The sequence below is a fragment of the Phocoena sinus genome, chromosome 14 (assembly GCF_008692025.1).
Source record: "Phocoena sinus isolate mPhoSin1 chromosome 14, mPhoSin1.pri, whole genome shotgun sequence".
Taxonomy (NCBI): Eukaryota; Metazoa; Chordata; class Mammalia; order Artiodactyla; family Phocoenidae; genus Phocoena; species Phocoena sinus.
The window spans coordinates 43,377,186-43,398,361 of NC_045776.1; the positions used below are offsets into that span (position 1 = coordinate 43,377,186).

The 21,176-nt window shown below is 42.3% G+C and overlaps 1 protein-coding gene across 1 annotated transcript; it reads right to left on the reverse strand.

Annotated features, from left to right (window-relative positions):
• Positions 1-2,143: 2,143 nt before the first annotated feature.
• On the reverse strand, positions 2,144-16,329 carry TTR (transthyretin). The gene is made up of 4 exons (XM_032603201.1): positions 16,241-16,329; positions 15,103-15,233; positions 3,661-3,796; positions 2,144-2,393 (listed from the first exon to the last, which is right to left on the reverse strand). Exons 1-4 carry the CDS (start codon positions 16,307-16,309, stop codon positions 2,289-2,291), a joined length of 441 nt encoding a protein of 146 aa, XP_032459092.1. The 5' UTR covers positions 16,310-16,329; the 3' UTR covers positions 2,144-2,288.
• Positions 16,330-21,176: the final 4,847 nt, after the last annotated feature.

Here is a 21,176-nt window from a genome sequence, read left to right on the forward strand (position 1 = left end):
GTCATGGCTGTGTTTCCAGGTTCCAGGGTTCTTCCTCTCTGTCTCCTCTTTCTTGCTGCTATGAGATATGTCCTTCCCACCCACACCAGCACAATACGTGAGACTTTCTGTTGATCAAAAACGGGGCATAGAATATGACGTATTGACAACATCAACTCCTAACTATAACGCACTCAGATGAACACTGATATCACTTCTGTGGTATTCTTACCAAAAACAATAATTTCAGTCCAATCCTGAAAAATGCCAGGTGAGTCCAGACTGAGGGTGGTTCTCCAAAATAACGGATATCAGTACTGTTCAAAAGTGTCAATGTCATGAAAGACAAGTGTTATGAGTTAAATTGTGTCCCCCTCAAAATATATGTTTAAGTCCTAACCTCCAGTGCCTCAGAATGTGATTTTATTTTGAAATGGGGTCATGGGAGATGTAATTGGTTAAAATGAGGTCACACATCACAAAAAGACAAATACTGTTTGATTCTACTTATATGAGGATCTAAAGTAGTCAAATTCATAGACACAGAAGACAGAACGGTAGTCCCCAGGGGCCATGTGGAGGGGGCAAAGGGGAGTTGTTGTTTAATGGGTACAGAGTTTCAGATTTGCAAGATGAAAAAGTTCTGGAGATCTGTTTCACAATAATGTGAAAATACTTAGCACTACAAACTGAACACTTAAAAATGGTTAAGATGATAAATTGTATGTGTTTTTTTACCACAATAAAATGTATATTTAAAAATAAAAGATGAGATTATAATCCAGTAAGAAGGCAGCCGTCTGAAGGCAGAGACACATGGTTCTCTCAGTTCTGGAGGGTAGAAGCCCCAAATCAGGGTGACATCAGGGCCATCAGCCTCCACTCCAGCCTCATTTCCCGCCACTCCCAACCCTACTGTGACAGAGATGGTTGTTGACCAACACAGATGAGTGCTTTTTTCCAGACTGTAGAGTTGTTCTGGGAAATGACTCTCAGCTGGGGACCATATTGCTCAGTGCATCTGAATGGGACCGTGTGACTAGTTCTGGCCTGTGAAATGTCAGGGAGAATCATGTGTGACACTTCAGTGCAGAGGCAGCTGATACCATAATTTCTTCCTCCAGCCTGCTGACTAGGTGTCCCTTGAAGCCACAAAATAAATCAAACTGGGGCCCTGAGTCACCATGTGGAGGAAAGCCACCTCCACGTGGAGGGTCACCAGAACATGAACTTCTGCATTGGACTTCGCACTCACGAGAAATAAACTTTGTGTTCAGGCACAGAGATTTGGGGTTGTTTGTTACGGTAGCACAACCTAGTGCACCTCAATACCCACTACGATCCAATATTCTAATCCCCCATCAGTTCTCTCAATTTATCAAGCTCTTTCCCTTGGCCTGCTCTTGCAATCTCTGCTCTCCTTAGAATACCTCCTCCTTTTCTACCCGATAAATAGCTAAGAGTCAAATTTCAAACAAGTGCAACTTATTCTGAGTCCCTCTCTGACTTCTCCAGGCTGTTTGCTACTCCCTCTTTCCCACCCTCCTGCCAAGGTATGGTGCCTTGGGCCATAGCCCTTGTCAAATCACGTTGACATAGTTATCTTCTTAAAAGAATGTGAGCGCTTTATACGCAGGCACTGGATCTTATTTAGGTTCAAAGCATCTAAAGGAATGCTTGGCGTACAGCAATCTCTCAGTACATGAATTTCGGGTTAGTCCAAGTGAGTTGGGGGTGTGAGGGTTCTCTGATCACATCCCCCAGTCAGCTGCCTGTGGGCTGTGGTCATTCTGAACCCGATTAGAGGGCTTGAGTCACTGTAAGTCTGTCCCGGTGGAGCTGGGCTACTCTTGAAATCAGCGAAGCACTTAGAGGAAATGCACATAATAAAGAAGAGGACCCTTAGAATTTGCCTTTTCCTATTCACCAAAGGTGAGAGGAAAAGAAAGCTCTCTCATTTTCAGAATGTGTGTTTTTAATAGCTGCGGACGAGGTCGACTATGTGCTTAGCTTGGAAAACATTGGAAATTTGGATTTCCCCCAGAGTTCAGCCAGAGATGTTCTTTGAGTTCCTTTGCATTTCTGTCAAATTTGGTTTCTTTTTTTTATTCGAGAGGACAACAGGGGAATAAAAAAAAGCAAGTTCAAATGGTGAAATGGGAAGTGCTTTAATAGGAATGTTTCATTGTCTCTGCCTGAGTTTCTAACATAGCCTATAAAGTGAAAGCCCTGCTTTAATAAAAACGGAATGCTGTTGGTTACACGAAGTCCTGTCCCTCATCCTGCAGGTCCACCGAAGCAGGTGCCCCTCACTCCTTGGGGCCGCTGATGAGGGCCGTGGTGGAGTAGGTGCAGGGGCTGAGCAGGGCCATGATGGTATAGTGGCCGTGGCCAGACTCGGCTGTGAACACCACCTAGGAGGGAACACAGACCGGATTGCTTTTCAGCAGAGCCTCCAAATGTGAGTCACAGACAGAGAGACCACTCCAAGTCCAAAGAAATTAGTTTTACTTTCTTATTTTGTTTTCTGGAGCAGTGTGAGCAAAAGGCAAAACTCCAAATATGCTGGCCAGCTAAGCCGCTGGAGCCTTGCGCAGCCCTTTCCACCAGATTCTTTACTCCCGCCTGTATAATCAGGTCTCTCTCTTTTTTTGGCAAATTCACACTAAAAATCAGGGTGGCTCTAACCTGACCGAGGGAAATCACAGAGCTCCTAATTGCTCACATAATTAGTTGATCTTTAACGCTGACCGACATGTCTGGATTCTATTTCCACGGCAGCCATCTGTTTAACACGACTTAAGGAATTATTACAGACAAGGAAGACGCAAGGAGATTGGGCCCATGGATAACTCTGAGATTCCCACTACCTCATAGGCAGAGGAATAGAGTGTGAAACAAGGGTTACAAATGTGGCTTTATTTTTATTATTATTATTTTTTCTAGCGTGACTTCTCACAGGAAGAAAGCTGAGGCACACCTTGAGGCTAAACCCAGCCTGGGCCCTGATGGTAAATATTACTGCTCTTCCCCTTACTGGCCCCGTGACCTTGACAAGTTATTTAACTTCCCTGTGCCTTACTTTCTTCACCTGTAAAATAAGGATAATAATAGGAATGGCTCCAATGGGTTGTTTACAAAGATTACATAGGTTGAATATAGAAACAGTGGTGGTATATGCTTGAAAACTGTTATCTGTTGTGTTGCTATTATTATTATGAATTTACTGTCCCTGTATGCATTGTCCGAAATCACTTATCCAAACCTCTGGAAGCCAGATGTGTTTTGGAATGAAAAAATTGTCAGATTTTAGAGAAGTAAAATGATGCACTTATTTTTTGCTGTATAACACCCTAAGTGGGGTCTGGAGGGTTGCCTAATAATCCAACATATTAATATTTCCTCAGCAGACAAACAATAGGATTCAGTGGAAGGAATGAAATCTCTGAAGAGCATCTTGTAAGTTCAGGTCATGTTACTAAATCAGTTATCATCAAAGAGAGAAAAAGTTTGCTTTTCAGAGTTTTGTGGATTTTTGATTGTAGAAATGGGAAAGGGAAGCTGTGCTAGTACAGTATGTTCCTTCCGACTTTTCCAAGGTGTGCAAAGTGCAAACGGTGCATTTTCTGGGATTGAAAACAAACAAAAAATAAAAAACAACACAAGCATCCATCCACTCACCTCTGCATATTCATGGAAAGGGGAAAAGCCAAGTGACTTCCGGTAGGATTTGGTGTCTAATTCTACTTTGTATATTCCTTCTACAAGTTTTTCATCTGTTGTGAGCCCATGGAGCTCCCCAAATTCACTGGTTTTCCTAGAAGGTGCAAAAGTCCACGTTAAGTTAGGCATTGAGGGAATAAATGCCATTTTGAGGTGACACCACACACACACACACACACGCACACATGCACACACATAAGTGCAGTTTGTGTATGTGATTATATATATGTGTGTGTGTATATATATATATATTTTTTTTTTCCTCAACTAGTTCAGGACAGGGAAAATTCTAGTAACTGTCTAAAATTAACTGACAGGAAATTTGTCAGGAATATTTCAAAACGCTCATTGTAGATTTTTTCTCTTATGAGGTTTCACTTCAAGAAAGTCATTACGCATAAATACACTACCTTGTGTCATAAATACACTACCATATGTAAAATAGGTAGCTGGTGGGAACCTGCTGTATAGCACAGGGAGCTCAGCTCCATGCTCTGGGACGACCTAGGTGGGTGGGATGGGGGGTGGGAGGGAGGTCCAAGAGGGAGGGGATGTATGTTTATGTATAGCTCATTCACTTCATTGTACAGCAGAAACTAACACCACATTGTAAACCAATTTTACTCCAGTAAAGAAAAAGAAAAGAAAAAAAAAACCACACTGACGTTTTCTAGAGAGGTACACTTTTAACGTGGGATCCTTCATTGCATTCACTATCACCTATTTACACTCCTGTAAACTGATGCTTCCAGAGTAACCAAACTTTAAAGCATTAATATAAACACAATACCTCTTTTAATTGCAATAGACACATTCTTAAGTCATTCAATCCAACAGGACCCATTACTAATAAACAAAAATCACATTTTTGGCCGCTTCCCCATAGAGTACAAAGTAAGGAGGCAAGTAAACGGCTTCCCCAGCAAGGGGCCTTTTCCCCTCAATGTTTCGAGGGGGAAATTGTAGATGAAAACCCTGGTTCCAGGCCAATGGCAGGAGATAGAGGAACATCTAGAAACTCAGGGAAGCATTTGAACTGGGCTAACTTGGGGCTTGTGGGTGAGGCGTGGGAAGGTCAAAGAAGCTCTAACCATCATAGTGGGGGAGGAGGGACAGCCCAGGCCACTCAGGAAGGCAGTTACTGAAGCTGTGACCTCCCTGGGGCCCACCTGGCACCCAGGTAGCCTGCAGCAGAACCAGCCTGACCGATGGGTCCATAGTCCCCGGGAACCACCAAGGGCAGATTGAGCTGACTGCCGCTAATTTGGAGGACTTAAATGATGTGCAGTTTCAGGAAAATTTGTTTTTATTAACTTGTTGGATAATTTGATGTGATGGGATTTTGTTCATACGTAGAAAACTGAGAGGAGTTCTTGCTGTCAGTTGAAAAGACTGTTTGACGTTTTATTGCAATGGGTTTCCTTTCCCGAAAGCTAAAAATCTTTTCAACGTACTTCTGTGTCTACATGTTCCAATTTAGGTTTTAGCAGACTAATTGCCAGACAGTTAACATTAAAAAAAAAAAAAAGTCATTACGATTCAGGGTTGGTGTTTGGGCGAAGGTTCGTAACTACCCCTGGAAGTGGCCATAAGCTTCTCTGACTGCGGTTCCCTTGGGGAACCTGGGGGCCTCACTTCTCTCCCCTGTTGTGTGAGGGTATCTTCCAGAGGCGGTATCATTTGTACACATAATGGGAACCCCAAAATACAAGGAGAAACCCATATCTGACTTTTTCATTGTTTATATGATTAAGCTCCTTGGTAACTCTTTGCCATCAACAAATACTAGGCAACTCCTTTTTGTTTTTAAACTAGGCAATTTCTGTTTCCATGTAAGTACCTGCTCAATGGCTGGTGTTAGAAATCACTCTCGGGGGGGACCTTGAAGATGGCGGAAGAGTAAGACGCGGAGATCGCCTTCCTCCCCACGGATACACCAGAAATACATCCACACGTGGAACAACTCCTACAGAACTCCTACTGAAGGCTGGCAGAAGACCTCAGACCTCCCAAAAGGCAAGAAACTCCCCACGTAACTGGGTAGGGCAAAAGAAAAAACAGAGACAAAAGAATAAGGACGGCACCTGCACCAGTGGGAGGGAGCTGTGAAGGAGGAAAAGTTTCCACACACTAGGAAGCCCCTCCGCGGGCGGAGACTGCGGGAGGCGGAGGGGGGAGTTTCGGCACCGCGGAGTAGTGCACAGCGACGGGTGCGGAGGGCAAAGCGGGGAGATTCCCGCACAGACGATCGGTGCCGACCGGCACTCACCAACCCGAGAGGCTTGTCTGCTCACCCGCCGGGGCGGGCGGGGCTGCGAGCTGAGGCTCGGGTTTCGGTTTTGGACGGAGCGCAGGGAGAGGACTGGGGTTGGCGGCTTGAACATAGCCTGAAGGGGTTAGTGCACCACGACTAGCCGGGAGGGAGTTCGGGGAAAAGCCTGCACCGGCCGAAGAGGCAAGAGACTTTTTCTTCCCTCTTTGTTTCCTGGTGCGCGAGGAGAGGGGTTTAAGAGCGCTGCTTAAAGGAACTCCAGAGACGGGCGCGAGCCGCGGCTAAAAGCGCGAACCCCAGAGACGGGCGCGAGCCGCGGCTGAGGGCGCGAGCCCCCGAGACGGGCGCGAGCCGCGGCTGAAAGCGCAAACCCCAGAGACGGGCGCGAGCCGCGGCTAAAACCGCGGACCCCAGAGACGGGCGGGAGACGCTAAGGCTGCTGCTGCCGCCACCAAGGGGCCTGTGTGCGAGCACAGGTCACTCTCCACACCCCTCTTCCGCGGAGCCTGTGCAGCCCGCCACTGCCAGGTTCCCGGGATCCAGGGACAACTTCCCCGGGAGTACGCACGGCGGGTCTCAGGCTGGTGCAACATCACGCCGGCCTCTGCCGCAACATCACGCTGCCTCTGCCGCCGCAGGCCCGCCCCGCACGCAGTGCCCCTCCTTCCCCCATCCCCCAACCCCCGGCCTGAGTGAGCCGGAGGCCCCGAATCAGCGGCTCCTTTAACCCCGTCCTGTCTGAGCGAAAAAACAGACGCCCTCCAGCGACCTACACGCAGAGGCAGGGCCAAATCCAAAGCTGAGCTCCTGTGAGCTGTGAGAACAAAGAAGAGAAAGGGAAATCTCTCCCAGCAGCCACAGAAGCAGCGGATTAAAGCTCCACAATCAACTTGATATACCCTGCATCTGTGGAATACCTGAATAGACAAGGAATGATCCCAAATTGAAGAGGTGGAATTTAGGAGCGAGATCTATGATTTTTTTCCCTTTTCCTCTTTTTGTGAATGTGTACGTGTATGCTTCTGTGTGAGATCCTGTCTGTATACTCTTGCTTCCACCATTTGTCCTAGGGCTCTATCCGTCCATGACTTTTTTTTTAAAAATTCTTTTTCTTAATAATTAAGTTTAATTGTAATAACTTTATTATACTTTACCTTCGTTCTTTCTTTCTTTCCTTCCTTCCTTCCCTCCTTTAGACAACGAATCACCCCAAATTGAGGTGGTCTCAGGGAGCAGGATTTATGATTTTTCCCCCTTTACCTCTTTTTGTGAAGGTGTATGTGTATGCTTCTGTGTAAGATTTTCTCTGTATAGCTTTGCTTCCAACATTTGTCCTAAGGTTCTATCCGTCCCTTTTTTTTTTTTTTTCTAAATATTTTTTAATTCAATAACTATATTATACTTTATTTTATTTTTACTGTATCATCTTTCTTTCTGTCTTTTTTCCTTCTTTCCCTCCTTCCTTCCTTCCTCCCTCCCTCCCTCCCTCCCTCCTTTCTTTCCTTCTTTGCTTCTTTCTTCCTTCCTTCCTTTCCTCCTTTCCTTCTTTCTTTACTCATACTTCTACTAATTCTCCCTACTTTTTCTCCCTTTTATTCTGAGCTGTGTGGATGAAAGGCTCTTGGTGCTCCAGCCAGGAGTCAGGGCTCTGCCTCTGAGGTAGGAGAGCCAACTTCAGGACACTGGTCCACAAGAGACCTCCCAGCTCCACATAATATTAAACGGTGGAAATATCCCAGAGACCTCCATCTTAACACCAGCACCCAGCTTCACTCAACGACCAGCAAGCCACAGTGCTGGACAACCTATGCCAAACAACTAGCAAAACAGGAACACAACCCCACCCATTAGCAGAGAGGCTGCCTAAAATCATAATAAGGCCACAGACACCCCAAAACACACCACCAGACGTGAACCTGCCCACTAGAGAGACAAGATCCAGCCTCATCCAGCACAACACAGGCACTAGTCCCCTCCACCAGGAAGCCTACACAACCCACTGAAACAACCTTAGCCACTGGAGACAGACATCAAAAACAACGGGAACTATGAAAGTGCAGCCTGCAAAAAGGAGACCCCAAACACAGTAAGATAAGCAAAATGAGAAGACAGAAAAACACACAGCAGATGAAGGAGCAAGATAAAAACCCACCAGACCTAACAAATGAAGAGGAAATAGGCAATCTACCTGAAAAAGAATTCAGAATAATGATAGTAAGGATGATCCGAAATCTTGGAAGTAGAATGGACAAAATGCAAGAAACAGTTAACAAGGACCTACAAGAACTAAAGACGAAACAAGCAACGATGAACAATGCAATAAATGAAATTAAAATCACTCTAGATAGGATCAATAGCAGAATAACTGAGGCAGAAGAACGGATAAGTGACCTGGAAGATAAAGTAGTGGAAATAACTACTGCAGAGCAGAATAAAGAAAAAAGAATGAAAAGAACTGAGGACAGTCTCAGAGACCTCTGGGACAACATGAAACGCACCAACATTCGCATTATAGGGGTTCCAGAAGAAGAAGAAAGAAAGAAAGGGACTGAGAAAATATTTGAAGAGATTATAGTTGAAAACTTCCCTAATATGGGAAAGGAAATAGTTAATCAAGTCCAGGAAGCACAGAGGGTCCCATACAGGATAAATACAAGGAGAAACACGCCAAGACACATATTAATCAAACTGTCAAAAATTAAATACAAAGAAAGCATATTAAATGCAGCAAGGGAAAAACAACAAATAACACACAAGGGAATCCCCATAAGGTTAACAGCTGATCTCTCAGCAGAAACCCTACAAGCCAGAAGGGAGTGGCAGGACATACTGAAAGTGATGAAGGAGAATAGCCTGCAACCAAGACTACTCTACCCAGCAAGGATCTCATTCACATTTGATGGAGAAATTAAAACCTTTACAGACAAGCAAAAGCTGAGAGAGTTCAGCACCACCAAACCAGCTTTACAACAAATGCTAAAGGAACTTCTCTAGACACGAAACACAAGAGAAGGAAATGACCTATAGTAGCGAACCCAAAACAATATATAAAATGGAAATAGGAACATACATATCGATAATTACCTTAAATGTAAATGGGACTAAATGCTCCCACCAAAAGACACAGATTGGCTGAATGGATACAAAAACAAGACCCTTATATATGCTGTCTACAAGAGACCCACTTCAGACCTAGAGACACATACAGACTGAAAGTAAGGGGATGGAAAAAGATATTCCATGCAAATGGAAACCAAAAGAAAGCTGGAGTAGCAATTCTCATATCAGACAAAATAGACTTTAAAATAAGGACTATTAAAAGGGACAAAGAAGGACACTACATAATGATCAAGGGATCGATCCAAGAAGAAGATATAACAATTGTAAATATTTATGCACCCAACATAGGAGCACCTCAATACATAAGGCAAATACTAACAACCATAAAAGGGGAGATCAACAGTAACACATTCATAGTAGGGGACTTTAACACCCCACTTTCACCCATGGACAGATCATCCAAATTGAAAATAAATAAGGAAACACAAGCTTTAAATGATACATTAAACAAGATGGACTTAATTGATATTTATAGGACACTCCATCCAAAAACAACAGAATACACATTTTTCTCAAGTGCTCATGGAACATTCTCCAGGATAGATCATATCTTGGGTCACAAATCAAGCCTTGGTAAATTTAAGAAAACTGAAATTGTATCAAGTATCTTTTCCGACCACAACGCCATGAGACTAGATATCAATTACAGGAAAAGATCTTTAAAAAATACAAACACATGGAGGCTAAACAATACACTACTTAATAATGAAGTGATCACTGAAGAAATCAAAGAGGAAATAAAAAAATACCTAGAAACAAATGACAATGGAGACACAACGACCCAAAACCTATGGGATGCAGCAAAAGCAGTTCTAAGGGGGAAGTTTATAGCAATACAAGCCCACCTTAAGAAGCAGGAAACATCTCGAATAAACAGCCTAACCTTGCACCTCAAGCAATTAGACAAAGAAGAACAAAAAAACCCCAAAGCTAGCAGAAGGAAAGAAATCATAAAAATCAGATCAGAAATAAATGAAAAAGAAATGAGGGAAACAATAGCAAAGATCAATAAAACTAAAAGCTGGTTCTTTGAGAAGATAAACAAAATAGATAAACCACTAGCCAGACTCATCAAGAAAAAAAGGGAGAAGACTCAAATCAATAGAATTAGAAATGAAAAAGGAGAAGTAACAACTGACACTGCAGAAATAAAAAAAATCATGAGAGATTACTACAAGCAACTCTATGCCAATAAAATGGACAATCTGGAAGAAATGGACAAATTCTTAGAAATGCACAACCTGCCAAGACTGAATCAGGAAGAAATAGAAAATATGAACAGACCAATCACAAGCACTGAAATTGAAACTGTGATTAAAAACCTTCCAACAAACAAAAGCCCAGGACCAGATGGCTTCACAGGTGAATTCTATCAAACGTTTAGAGAAGAGCTAACACCTATCCTTCTCAAACTCTTCCAAAATATAGCAGAGGGAGGAACACTCCCAAATTCCTTCTACGAAGCCACCATCACCTTGATACCAAAACCAGACAAGGATGTCACAAAGAAAGAAAACTACAGGCCAATATCACTGATGAACATAGATGCAAAAATCCTCAACAAAATACTAGCAAACAGAATCCAACAGCACATTAAAAGGATCATACACCATGATCAAGTGGGGTTTATTCCAGGAATGCAAGGATTCTTCAATATACGCAAATCTATCAATGTGATAAACCATATGAACAAATTGAAGGAGAAAAACCATATGATCATCTCAATAGATGCAGAGAAAGCTTTCGACAAAATTCAACACCCATTTATGATAAAAACCCTCCAGAAAGTAGGCATAGAGGGAACTTTCCTAAACATAATAAAAGCCATATATGACAAGCCCACAGCAAACATCATCCTCAATGGTGAAAAACTGAAAGCATTTCCACTAAGATCAGGAACAAGACAAGGTGGCCCACTCTCACCACTCTTATTCAACATAGTTTGGGAAGTTTTAGCCACAGCAATCAGAGAAGAAAAGGAAATAAAAGGAATCCAAATCGGAAAAGAAGAAGTAAAGCTGTCACTGTTTGCAGATGACATGATACTATACATAGAGAATCCTAAAGATGCTACCAGAAAACTACTAGAGCTAATCAATGAATTTGGTAAAGTAGCAGGATACAAAATTAATGCACAGAAATCTCTGGCATTCCTATATACTAATGATGAAAAATCTGAAAGTGAAATCAAGAAAACACTCCCATTTACCATTGCAACAAAAAGAATAAAATATCTAGGAATAAACCTACCTAAGGATACGAAAGACCTGTATGCAGAAAATTATAAGACACTGATGAAAGAAATTAAAGATGATACAAATAGATGGAGAGATATACCATGTTCTTGGATGGGAAGAATCAACATTGTGAAAATGACTCTACTACCCAAAGCAATCTACAGATTCAATGCAATCCCTATCAAACTACCACTGGCATTTTTCACAGAACTAGAACAAAAAATTTCACAATTTGTATGGAAACACAAAAGACCCCGAATAGCCAAAGCAATCTTGAGAACGAAAAAAGGAGCTGGAGGAATAAGGCTCCCTGACTTCAGACTATATTACAAAGCAACAGTAATCAAGACAGTATGGTACTGGCACAAAAACAGAAAGATAGATCAGTGGAACAGGATAGAAAGCCCAGAGATAAACCCACGCACATATGGACACCTTATCTTTGATAACGGAGGCAGGAATGTACAGTGGAGAAAGGACAGCCTCTTCAATAAATGGTGCTGGGAAAACTGGACAGGTACATGTAAAAGTATGAGATTAGATCACTCCCTAACACCATACACAAAAATAAGCTCAAAATGGATTAAAGACCTAAATGTAAGGCCAGAAACTATCAAACTCTTAGAAGAAAACATAGGAAGAACACTCTATGACATAAATCACAGCAAGATCCTTTCTGACCCACCTCCTAGAGTAATGGAAATAAAAACAAAAATAAACAAATGGGACCTAATGAAACTTCAAAGCTTTTGCACAGCAAAGGAAACCATAACCAAGACCAAAAGACAACCCTCAGAATGGGAGAAAACATTTGCAAATGAAGCAACTGACAAAGGATTAATCTCCAAAATTTACAAGCAGCTCATGCAGCTCAATAACAAAAAAACAAACAACCCCATCCAAAAATGGGCAGAAGACCTAAATAGACATTTCTCCAAAGAAGATATACAGAATGCCAACAAACACATGAAAGAATGCTCAACATCATTAATCATTAGAGAAATGCAAATCAAAACTACAATGAGATATCATCTCACACCAGTCAGAATGGCCATCATCAAAAAATCTAGAAACAATAAATGCTGGAGAGGGTGTGGAGAAAAGGGGACACTCTTGCACTGCTGGTGGGAATGTGAATTGGTTCAGCCACTGTGGAGAACAGTATGGAGGTTCCTTAAAAAACTACAAATAGAATTACCATATGACCCAGCAATCCCACTACTTGGCATATACCCTGAGAAAACCAAAATTCAAAGAGAGTCATGTACCAAAATGTTCATTGCAGCTCTATTTACAATAGCCAGGACATGGAAACAACCTAAGCGCCCATCATCGGATGAATGGATAAAGAAGATGTGGCACATATACACAATGGAATATTACTCAGCCTTAAAAAGAAATGAAATTGAGCTATTTGTAATGAGATGGATAGACCTAGAGTCTGTCATACAGAGTGAAGTAAGTCAGAAAGAAAAAGACAAATACCGTATGCTAACACATATATATGGAATTTAAGGGGAAAAAATGTCATGAAGAACCTAGGGGTAAGATAGGAATAAAGACGCAGACCTACTGGAGAACGGACTTGAGGGTATGGGGAGGGGGAGGGGTGAGTTTTGACAGGGCGAGAGAGAGTCATGGACATATACACATTAACAAACGTAGTAAGGTAGATAGCTGGGGGGAAGCAGCCGCAAGGCACAGGGATATTAGCTCGGTGCTTTGTGACAGCCTGGAAGGGTGGGATGGGGAGAGTGGGAGGGAGGGAGACGCAAGAGGGAAGACATATGGGAACATATGTATATGTATAGCTGATTCACTTTGTTATAAAGCAGAAACTAACACACCATTGTAAAGCAATTATACCCCAATAAAGATGTTTAAAAAAAAAAAAAAACTTCACCATTTAAAACTGTAAAAAAAAAAAAAAAAAAAAAAGAAATCACTCTCCATTAGATAGCAAAAACTAAGACAGGTAAAAATGGAAGTTGTCTTTATCGACTCTGTTCATTAGCCTCCCACCTTCCTTCCTTGCCAGGAAGAAAATATTGGATTTCCCTTTTTTGTCTTATCATCAGAAAAAAAATTCCCACAAACATCTGAATGGTTTTTTTTTTTTTTTTGCCTTTTTATTTTATTTATTTATTTATTTATTTATTTATTTTCATCGGAATGTTTTTGGCATCCATTCTGTCTCGTGCTTAGAATATTCTCTTAACGTGGCATTTCCACAGTGTTCTTGGCATTTTATAGAAACATAAGTGAACTAACAAATAAAAACTCAGTGGAAACCACACTAAAGAAAATGACCTTCCCAATGATGGATGAAGAATCATCATGTGTAAAAAAAAAAAAAAGAAAAGAAAAAATTCTATTTCAAGAATCCTCATGTGATTCTTGGGATTCATTGAAAACCCACAGAAACTCTCTTCTCAGGGGACAGAAACACTTAGCAGTATCGCTTGGTACTGAATGTTTCTTTGTTGTTCATTCTTTTAGTTGGTTGGTTTAGATTTTACTAATGTGCATTTTCTTTGAAACTCTTGCTAGTGGAGGTGGAAGAACTCTGTGAAAGTTATAGAGCATCTGGTGAATGTGAGAAGTCATTTGGGCTCCCAGCGGTGGGGCATGGTGAGGCTGATCTGTGGCTGCGCTTGCTATCATGTGTCTTTCTCTTCTGTGTCTTTTCTTATGGAGCTCGACAGCCCCAGCCTCACAGAGTAGATGCTCCACCAGGGTTTGCTAGAAAACAGCCCTGGACTCTGGATGATCCAGATACACTACAGACAGTCACCTCCTCCATGCAGCCCCTCAATTCCATTCCTTTCATTAATAAATCAACACAAATTCTACATCTTTCCTAACATTCCAAGACAAGGAGTGTTATGCAAGGGCATCAAGGAATCTGGAATTCCTGAAATTATATACACATTTTTGTATGTGTGTATATGTGTATTTTTCTGGGCATGGAGTTCATAGTTTTCATCACCCTTTTCCTGTGGTTCATGACCCCAAAATATGGTGAAGTGTAGGGGGAAGTAGGAAGCTGCCCGGAATGCTGTTCAGATTCCTGGTCACTCGCAGCTGAACAAGGCAAGAGGGCATCCTTCTCAGAATCCACCTTCCCTCTGCCCACATTTTCAGTTTACTTGGGGGACCTTTAGTGAATTATGTTGTTAGGGACCCTTGGACCGAAACCACCCACCTTGGCCAGGTACGACAATAACTGCTTGCATGAGTTGTCTCACAACAGGAGGTCCCGATAAGGAACACGGCACTGCCTCAGAAAACTAGTCGGGAGAACCCGAGAGGGGCCAAAAGGAGGGAGGAGAAGCCAGCCCATAGGTCCTGCCAACCTCCCAGAAACCCTCGAGCTAGAATCCATCTCGGCAGAGAGATGTGCCTGCCACCAGGAAGGATCCTGAGTCAGACCAAATGTGGGCACAAGCAAGATGATTGGCCAGAGACAGCCGGAAACTAACCCCCATCGCCATAAGCCCTGAGACTGCGAGCCACGTGGCAGAGCAGTCCTCCTGGGTTCCCTTACCCTGCTGCTCTCCACCCGGGCGCCCGTTCCCAGTAAAGTCTCTTGCTTTGTCAGCACACGTGTCTCCTTGGACAATTCATTTCCGAGTGTTACGTGAGAGCCCACTCTCGGGCCCTGGAAGGGGCCCCCCTTCTGGTAACAATGTGAGCCCCTCTCTCTAACAAGTGGCGGGGGAACGGGAAGGTATAACCAAGTCCTCCATCTGGGTTCCCCGGGCAGCTCACCCCGAGGCAAACGGCTCCCAGGTCTCGTCAGCAGCCTTTCTGAACACTTTCACGCCCACGTTCACAGCAGGAATGCCCTGGACCACATCTAGGACTTTGACCATCAGAGGACACTTGGATTCACCAGAGCCCTGGGCAGAGAGAAGACAAGTGACAAGTCAACAAAGTTGGTCAGAGTGACAGGATGCGTCCTTTGTGGCCTTTGATTTGGAGCGAGGCAGAAAGGACACGCGAATCCCATTTCCAGCTACGGAAGTGTTGATAGTTAATGAGCTTCCCTCAGTGTAGCAAAGACGTGATTGTCTCCAAAGAAGGAATGGTTTCTGCCTCTGGACATGCTGTGCTCCAGCGGGGGCGTGTATAATGAACTTGAAGGGAGCAAATAGGCCCTCTGAGAACAGTTGCTTCAGTAAGCCTCGTCATTTGAGTGGAATTACTGCAAAGATGTACTGTGCCATAGGACTAAATAGTTTTTCCTGAGAGCATTTTACTCAGTTGTTGCTGTAGTGATTCCCTCTTACTAGTTGCTGTAAAATAATGTCAGATGATTTCATGACCCTTTTTATAATTTTAGTTAATTCTCCTAGGGGATTTAAGAATTTTTTTTCTTTTTCTTTTTGGCTGTACTGCATAGCTTGCAGGATCTTAGTTCCCCAGCCAGGGGTTAACCCGGGGCCCGCAGCAGTGAAAGAGCCGGGGCCTAACCACTGGGCCACCAGGGAATTCTCAGGATTTAAGAGTTAGATATCTGACTAGAGCGTTGTCTGCCAAGCCTTTCAGAGGTTAATCACTACATACTTTTTGATTAGCTAAAGGGAAATCAACTTTACCAAATGTCAAGCTTCTGAAAACTCAATAGTAACAGCTTCTGGAATATCGGATCTTTATTTCTACCATTTATCTGAGGAAATTGAGGCACCACTGCAAAGTCATAAAGGAGAGCGCCCAGGATCCAAGCCCCAGTTCAGTGAGCTCTGCAGAATTTCATTGTTTTTGAAGTTTGAATCAATGATGTTTAAAAATAGATGCTGGGTGCCCTGGCCCTGCTAACAAAAGCTGGTTGGCAAAGCAGGAAGGAGTCCCTTCTACTTCGTCCACAGGAGACATATGAAAGGACTTCAAAGAGTCGAACACTCACCACAGGGCTAGCCTCAGACACAAATACCAGTCCAGCGAGGCAAAGGAGGAACAGACGGGAAGAAGCCATTCTGCCAAGGACTGGTGGGTCTCTGAGAAGGGCTGCTCCCGGCTTCAGGCTTTTATACTCACTTCTCCCCAGCCAGCCTCCTGAGCCCTGCCAACCTGACTCCAAACCTGCTGATTCTGACTACTGACTTAGTTAACAAAGGGAGAATAAGTAAACCACACAAATATGAAACTTGCCTAGACAGATTAGAGCGTCAGAACATTAGCTCTATGAAATATTCTTAACAGGTCATGTGACCAGCTAGATCACCAAAACAGAACAATCAAAACAAAAATACTCTTCTCCATGCGTGGCTGGATGCAGCAACGTTCTTGGAGATGTTATTCCTCCCTACCTATTATTTCTATGCATGTTTTCCATTTTCTATACACTTTATCATTCATTTTAAATGATAGATGCAAACTGTAATAACTTATTTCACATGGAATGACATTTGGCTACACAGGCTTAAATATAGTGCACCAGAAAGCATCGTTGCACTCGAGCTATATCCATGAGTCAACGAGGAGAAAACTTTGGCAGTGCTTACATTTGAAAAACCTATGTTTCAGCCAAACTAAGTCATTTGGAAGCTTAACTTAGCAATTTCTCCATGATTTTTGTGTTCTTCTGAGACAAGGTTCTCGACCCAAGGAATAATGACACATTTCAAACTGGCATCCACGAGCCTGAAATACAAAGAACCAGATATTTTTTATGGCCTCTCCTGCACTGAATGTGCAGAAACAAGGCTACCCAGCTGGCTTTTGTCAGAATCAAAGTTTCTGGAAGGAAGTAGAAATGGCTGTGAGAATTAGAAGCCATGGTTGACAAAAGGTTCTCTTTCTCCTGACCAGTTTACAGGTCCAGCAATTATAATCATTTGATGATTCATTGATCAAGTACCAGCTCTTGTGTGTATGTGTGTGCACATAAGTGCATGTGGCTTTGTTATGGGTTAAGACAGGTCTTGTCCTGATAAAGACGTATATGTAGAAGATGCAAAGAAGATAGACAAAAATTTTGGACAATCACATGTCAAGGGTGAGTCCAGTTTGGAGCACAGAGAGTTGGGGGAGCATTCCTTTAGGTGACAGCTTGGAAGAAACTGGACAAAAGGTGGTGAAGGGTAAGGGCTTTCAGAGAGTAGTGGAAGGGACAGGAAGACATTCCAGGAATACGGAAATGTGCAGGGGAGGAAACTGACCACAGAAAAACAACAAAGGAGCAAATCCAGTTCAGAGCATAGCTAGGAATGGTATCTCATAGCCTTTGAGTCTGACTCTGAAGTAGCACTGGAAAGAGTTTTGAATTTGAAGTTCGATGACCTGAGTCCTAATTCTCTTGCCCGGTGTCCAGGGTGACCTTCTGTGAATTACGTAATATCTCAGATACCCAGCTCATGCATTTGTAAAACAGAAATACGTACTTTTCTACTTCAAAGAACTATTCTGATAACTTTTTACATGAGATAATACAAAAGCGCTTGATAACCTGTAAGCCACTATTCTGGTATAAAGTATAATTATAATTTAGTTCAACATCTCTGCTAAGGAGAAAATCCTTTCTCTTATATCTTTCATATATTGTCATCTACTATTCTCTGGACTATTTCCCAATGCTCAGAGCTTGGGTAGAGAGTCTGTTTTCTGACTGTGAATTCTAAACATTCGAATGTGCTCTCATGTCACAAGTCAATCTTCCATCTATGCATCTTTGCGCTACTTTCTGTTAAAACCAAGAAATGTGTCCCATAGACATCATGACCTGGCAACCCTGGGCTGCCACCAGCCCATAGACATGTTATGTTTGGCCTGAGGAATCTGTCTTTAAAGTTTTTTTGAAATAGTTGTTAAAATTAAAAATTGAGACATATTGCATGAAAATGTGGATTTCTGGCTTCTCTTGAGAAATCAGAAAAGAATGTAGCATTAGGCCTATTCTCACATGCGATGATAATCTTCAGGCTGTCATTCTCAGACATCACAACAACCAGGCCTCTCCTTCGACTCTGAGGCTAGGTAACATCTCTAGTGGCACTCTCACGCTTGAGCTCTTTTCTCTCCTTACACATGTCTTGTTTCTCTCATCTATGTTCCTGCCTGGCCTCCTGGAAATTTGAGTTTGAAATTGCTGGTCTCCTGACAGCCATTTGAGTGATGAGCGACAGCTTATTTTCTATTTGCCAAATAGACATTCCGACTTCTCTGAATGATTCCTTTTCAGACACGTTTCCCAGAATCCTTATCACCCAGAGCTTCCTCCTCTGATACACTCCCATCGGTGGTCAGTGCTTCTTTTCAAATGTGATGCTCTGAACTGGATACGTGCTCCAGGTAGAATCAGGCCAGTACACAGGACTTTGAGACAGTAACCTTCTTTGGAAGATGCTCTACTGCAAATGATGCATCCTGAACGCATTTGTAACTGTAATAGCTGCGACCACGTTCCCCGCAACATAACACTACCCGTCATGACCTCTTGGTCGCAATGATCAAAAATCACCATATATTATCCATCATCTCTGCTTTTTTCATTTATGAATCTTATTTTCAACTTTATTGAGGTATAATTGACAAACGAAATTTTAAGATATTTAAAGTGTACACAGTGGTGATTTGATATATGTATACATTGTGAAAGGATTCCCACCATCTAGTTAATGAACACACCCATCACTTCACATATTTATCTTTTTTTTTTTTAGTGAGAACATTTAAGTTCTCTCTTAGCAGACTTCAATTATATGAGACAGTGTTATCAACTATAGTCACCATGTTTTACGTTAGGTCTTCAGACCTTATTTATCTTATAGCTGTGAGTTTGTACTCTTTTACCAAACTCTCCTATTTCTTCCACCCCTCAGCCCCTGGCAACCACTTTTTATTCTCTGTTTCTATGAGTTTAACTTTTTTATATTCTACATATGAGTGAGGTCATACAATATTTGTCTTTCTCTGTCTGGCTTATCTCACTTAACATCATGCCCTCGAGGTCCATCCATGTTGTTGTAAATGGCAGAATTCCCTTCTTTCTCATGGCTGAATAATATTCCATTGTGTACATACATACCACAGATTCTTTATCCATTCACCCCTAGACAGAGACTGAGGTTGTTTCCATATCTAGGCTGTTGTGAATAATGCTGAACACGGGAGTGCAGGTATCTCTTCGAGATCCATTTCTCATGTCCTTTGGATATATAGCCAGAAGTGGGATTGCTGGATTGTATGCTAGGTCTATTTTAAATTTTTTGAGGAAACTCCATACTGTTTCCATAGTTGCTGTACCAATTTACATTCCATCTGCAGTGCGACAGTGCACAAAGGTTCCCTTTTCTTTACATCCTTGCAAGCATTTATTATCTCTTTTCTTCTTTATGATAACCATTCTAACAGGTGTGAGGTGATATCTTCCTGTGGTTACCATTTATGAATTTTCACCTAAATACAGGAACTTATATTTATGCCTGATCTATCTCCTCATGTTAGTTACACCCCCACTCCATCCATTTACACCCCCTAATAGTAGATTCCGTTATTCACTGGAGTAGCAGACCCTCCAAGCCTCATGCCCTTGGCCACTTTGACTTGCTTGTCTTCTGAACTATCATTGACCTGGAAATCATTAGCAGAATTTGAACTTGAACAAGATAAGGAGGTAGAGGGAAAGTGAGAGTACAGGGAGCATCCCGAATCTGATTGTGGGATCATCAATAACTTACAGAGATAGAGATGCTTTTTAATATAAAAAGAAGAGAAAATTCTGCCAGAGACCTAAAGAGCAAATGTAGATAAATGTGAAGGAAAAGTAAGAGAGCCTCAGGAGAAGAGGCTTATGATGTTTTAGGTGAGAGAAGAGCAAAGCTGAGGAGGAAGGAAGAAATGAAGAGAGTGGGAATGCATTCTTGGTCAAAGGAATGCTGGTATGGAACAAATGGCAGTGACAAATACAAGAAAAGTCCAATGTTTCTTACCTGACAGGAAATTCGTGATGAAAGAGGGTTATAAGAATAAACATAAACTCCCAAAGATAAGAGGGCCTGCCTTTCCGTGTTTATCTGAGTTTGTGAAAGCTCTTTTAGAAAGATGGTTACATGAGGTCCACCAAGAGGGATGAATTAAGGTCAAGGGTCACCACATTCCTGGAGCCTTAAGTGGTTGCTGTAGAAACAGTGTTCTGTAGGGCGAATATCAACAGCAGTAGGATCAAGCGCCAGAAAACAAAGGTGCAGTAGTGAGACATTTCTGCTGTAAATGTATGTCTTTTCTTAGCCATGTACTGTTTTTCTTCACATTCTGAGCGCGGGGCTGAAGCCTAGATGTTTAGCTGAGGTAATAAAAAAGACTAACTTGATGATGCTATTCCTCCTTTTACTACAGAAATATGTGGTAGTTAATGAACAGCTCAGGACTGCTCTCTGTTTAAGGTTCTTCTGCCGTCTCCCTTCTAATGGACAGGTTTATCTATTAATTTTTTAAAATATCATAGATAAATTCTTTCTTCTTCATTTATTTTCTGAGGATGCATGTCAACTGCTAGCCAGTGATCTGTTGACCCTGAAATGCCCACTAATATTCTTGTGAGTAAGCTGATTAGCTAGAGTGGAGAGTTGGTTGACCAGGAGTTTGGACTGGGTCTCATGAAGGAGGGGGATGGGTGGGGGGGGGAAGACGGTGTTTTGGGGCCCTGGATCTTTGCAGGCTGAAGAATTCAATTTCGTCAGCTCCCCTTGAGGTGACTAAGCCCTGAGGATTCCATTAATAGTAAGATAATCGTAAAAGCTTCATTTTAAAACCATAATACCAATTTAATTAATAGTCAGATGGTTGCTGAGTAAGCAAGGAATTAGAGCAAAGGGACTTGACTAATTTTTTGAGACTATTTC

What these genes read in the sequence shown, in the direction of transcription:
- TTR (XM_032603201.1), bottom strand. Translation starts at nt 16,309, where the DNA reads ATGGCTTCTTCCCGTCTGTTCCTCCTTTGCCTCGCTGGACTGGTATTT. An exon ending in TGGGAGCCGTTTGCCTCGGG is followed by an intron (nt 3,797 to 15,102) that starts GTGAGCTGCCCG and finishes TGCACCTTCTAG; the next exon opens with GAAAACCAGTGAATTTGGGG. An exon ending in CTTTCCATGAATATGCAGAG is followed by an intron (nt 2,394 to 3,660) that starts GTGAGTGGATGG and finishes GTTCCCTCCTAG; the next exon opens with GTGGTGTTCACAGCCGAGTC.